This window comes from Zea mays, chromosome 9, assembly GCF_902167145.1.
Source record: "Zea mays cultivar B73 chromosome 9, Zm-B73-REFERENCE-NAM-5.0, whole genome shotgun sequence".
Taxonomy (NCBI): domain Eukaryota; kingdom Viridiplantae; phylum Streptophyta; class Magnoliopsida; order Poales; family Poaceae; genus Zea; species Zea mays.
In genome coordinates this window covers 38,252,848-38,256,993 of record NC_050104.1, presented here as the reverse complement: position 1 = coordinate 38,256,993, position 4,146 = coordinate 38,252,848, and the positions used below count along the sequence as shown (strand labels likewise).

At 49.1% G+C, this 4,146-nt stretch overlaps 1 protein-coding gene across 1 annotated transcript; it reads right to left on the bottom strand.

Annotated features, from left to right (window-relative positions):
- Positions 1–2,769: 2,769 nt before the first annotated feature.
- On the bottom strand, positions 2,770–3,635 carry LOC100277918 (uncharacterized). Its single transcript, NM_001151361.2, is given in 1 exon segment — positions 2,770–3,635. A coding segment is annotated over 1 exon segment (591 nt). The 5' UTR covers positions 3,606–3,635; the 3' UTR covers positions 2,770–3,014.
- Positions 3,636–4,146: the final 511 nt, after the last annotated feature.

Genomic DNA, 4,146 nt, shown 5'->3' with positions numbered 1-4,146 from the left:
CACATAAGAACTTAATCAAACGTGTTGAGCATTTAATCACCAAAACATTATAGAAATGGCCCAAGGGCACATTTCCCTTTCAGAAAGCTAAGAGGAGAATTTTATTCAGGGAGAGTTTTATTTAGTCAAAGGAAAAGCATTTGAAATAGGGGGAGAAATTTCAAATCTTGAAAATGCTTCTTGCATTCTTATTCATATATACCTTTGACTATTTACAAAAAAGACTTTGAGAAGATTTTCCAAAAGAATTTGCAAAACAAACTTGTGGTGCAAAAGTGGTCCAAAATGTTAAATAAAAGAAAACGCAATCCATTCATATTTAATGAGATTTTCAATTGATTTAACTCCAAGTAACCTATGCACATTATAAATGCAAACTAGTTACATTTCTGCACTTTATATTTGCTTTGGTTTGTGTTGGCATCAATCACCAAAAAAGGGGAGATTGAAAGGGAAACAGGGTTAACCATTTCCTATAATTAATTTTGGTGGTTGATAGTCAACACAAACATTTGGAATAACTAGTTTGCTCTAAAATTCATGTATTACAGGTGCATAAGGTTCAACACAAACCAAGAAAGTAATCAAGTTAGGGACTCAATTTGAAACGGAGCAAAGAACTTGAGTGTGCTGAGAATTGGCTTGTCCGGTGTGCCACGGGAGTGTCCGGTGCACCAGGACCGTATAGATGTCAAGCAGCCACTCTCGGGAATTCCAGGGCGTGCTCCGCTATAATTCACCGGACTGTCCGGTGAGCCAGCGGAGCAATGGCTATCTGCGAACGATCGACTCTGACAGAAGGAACAGTGCAGCACAGTACCGCGCAGAAGTCAGAGCAGCAGAGTCAGAGGGGCACAGGACTGTCCGGTGTGGCACCAGACTGTCCGGTGCCACAAGAGGACAAAGCCTCCAACGGTCGACCAGCTCCGAACCCTAACGGTTGGGTGACGTGACGGCGCACCGGACAAGGAACAGTGCCTGTCTGGTGGCGCACCGGACTGTCCGGTGCGCCCATCGCCAACAGCCTCCCCAACGGCTATGGAAGTGGTTGGGGGCTATAAATACCCCAAACCACCTCATTCATAACTATCCAAGCATTCCAAACATCTCATTCAATACAAGAGCAAAAGACTCCACTCCAAGACACATCAAATAGATTGGATCCTCTCCAAGCCTCCAAATCAACTCAATTCCATTAGGGACTTGAGAGAGGGTGTTCTTGTGTTCTTTTGTTTCTCTTGTTGCTTGGCTTGACCTTTTTCTTTTCAATTCTTATTCTCAAGTACTTTGTAAGCGAAGCAAGAGACACCAAGTGTGTGGTGGTCCTTGCGGGGGTCTTAGTGACCCGTGAGATTAAGGAAGAAGGCTCACTCGGTCTAAGTGACCGTTTGAGAGAGGGAAAGGGTTGAAATAGACCCGGTCTTTGTGACCTCCTCAACGGGGACTAGGTTCTTTGGAACCGAACATCGGTAAAACAAATCATCGTGTTCATTCGCTTGATTCTCATTTGATTTGTTTTCCCCCTCTCTCCCGGACTTGAATTTCATTCTAACGCTAAACCCTGCTTTGTAGTGTGTGTTTAAAGTTATAAATTTCAGGTTTCACCTATTCACCCCCCTCTAGGCGACTTTCAAGGCGAGGGCACTGAACGGTCGGAGTGCTGGAGTCTCGGGCACGTGCCGCCGCCGGCGCGGCGGCGCCTGCAGCCTGCTCTGCTCCACGAACCGCGACGGCGCTAGGGTTTAGGTTTTGGGGAGAGAGAGGGAGAGACCGAGAGGGTGACTGGGTCTGGGTGAGGGAGGGGGAAGCCAAGCGCAACTGGGTGAGCGTGAGACCCGAGAGGCCGACTGGGTGAGGCCGTGAGGGGCTGAGCGCCTGAGCCGCTGCCGTGTCCTGTCTCCTGTGTGGGTCGTGTGGCTGTGAGCCTGTGAGTGTGTTGCCTTGTGGTCTGCTCCATATCGGCCTGTTTGGTTGTCTGGATGGATGGGCATGGCTCGTATCTAGGGAACCTAGCTCTTGGTAGCCTGGCTGAGAGCATGCAATATCCGTACGTTTGGTTGCCTGTATGAGCTTAGCTTGGCCCATGCGAGATGATGTTTGGTTGCTTGTATAAATGCTTGATGCATGAGCTTAAAAACTATAAAGTTTTATTATATTTTCATGTGATGATGTTGCAATAGTCTATAATATGCCATACAAAGCCTTAATCCACTTTTAAATAATTTAACTTTATTTAATAGACACTAATTACATGTTAATCTGTCATTAGGAAAGACTAATGGTTGCACCGGCAGAGCCTGGCTCTGGAGAAACGGCCAATTCCTACATATCTAGGGAGCCAGGCCCAAGAGGAATCTTTGCATTCCGCGAGCCAGGCTGAAGAGGCTGATCAGGCAACCAAACAGAAGAAAGCTGCATCTCGTGAGCCTGGCCAAACCATATGCAGGCAACCAAACGCACCCTATGAGGCTGGGCTGGGCCATTGCAGTGATTTACAACTCGTTTGCCTCGCGAGTAACTCACGGGCCAGCTCGAGTTTGGCTCGTTAAGAACCGAGTTAAATTGTTAGCTCAGCTCGTGATTCATTTTCAACGAACCGAGTCGAGTCGAGTCACTAATGAGTCGAGTCAAACGAGTTACCGAGCCACGAGTTTTTTTGTTCGTTAGCTTGATTAGCTCGATTAGTTACCATAGCTTGAATAGATTGAGTGTTGAAATGTTTAGCTTGTTGCTCAAAGTAAGCAAACTTCAATTTCAGTACGTCATTGCTGTTCTAACTGGAAAACGAAGCCGTGTTCAAGGTAAGCAAACTTGAGTACACGATCGAATACCATCTATACATGTATATAGCTCCATCATCAGAACCATCGCTAATGTTTCGAAAAAATGATATAAGTGCCAATGATTCGCTGACACGTCACACTTGCATCCATCTCCATTAATTCGCGGGCGCACGGTGGGCCGTGGCTGCCTCAGCGCCACAAGCTCGCCATCCCCTGGCCGGCCTGCTCTACCTACTCGTACATGTAGATGAAGTCGGAGTTGCCGACCATGGCATTGAGCACCTGCGAGACGAGGAAGCCGCTGCCGGCGAGGACGGCCACGATGAGCAGCGCCGTGATGGGGTTCTTGAGCAGCTCCACTATGGGCTGCAGCACCGTATACGCCACCCCTGTGCTCACCGTCACCACGTACAGCGCGTAACGCCGCATGTTGTCCCAGAACTCCTCCACCAGGGGGCCCTCCGGCCCCAGCGCCAGGGCGGGGCCGGCCCCCGCGGACAGGGCCAGCGCCACGGCCACCCCCGCCGTGATGCCGCCGATGAGCGCCCACGTCGGCAGCGCGCAGGTCCTGCCGCCGCCGCCGCCGCCGTCGTTCTTATTGCCCGCCGCCGCGAGCTCTTGACGCGGACGGCTGCTCTCCTCCGTGGCTGCCGCGATGCTTTCGTGAGGTGCTACTGCGAGGAGGCGCTTTGCGTGCTGTCGTGGGGTGTGTTGAGAGGAGGGCAGTCGAACTCGGATGACGGCGGCTGTGAGGCCATGACCGCGTTCGGGAGAGAGGAGATGCAGGTGGAAGGCGCGGTGGAGAAGAGAGAGCTGGTTCATCTTGTGCAGCCTGTGGTGTCGGATTGAGATTGTTGTTTGGTGCCTGTTTCTTCGTGATAAAGCCTGTAGTTGTACCAAGCTCTGATAGACCTCTGATCGTGTGGGCCAGCTGCAACTCTGGTTTCACTCACTGGACGCCGCTTGAGCGACCACTGTGGATTGGTGGACCTGCCTAACCGAGCCAGAATCGTGAATCGCCGGATATTCGTGAGTTTCCTTCGTAGACCTGTGTAATTCAGTGGAGTTAGTTATGTGTTCCATAAAATTGTGAAACTAGAATAGTAAGCTTTTAGAAGACATTTAGATAAGTCATTTTATTTATTATATAAAATAAAACTAATTAAATTAATATTATAAACTACAGTTTCACGTTAGAAATGTAACATGTAACCATCCTAAACACCCTTTAGTTTGTTTCACCATGTGACTGCATATCTCTACTACTTATTAAGTTGCAAGGGTAGTTCGTCTCTCTCTGATCTGCCGTTCTGCCTTCCAGCGATCTCGATCGTTCGATACGCCATGGAGCTCCTCCCCCCAT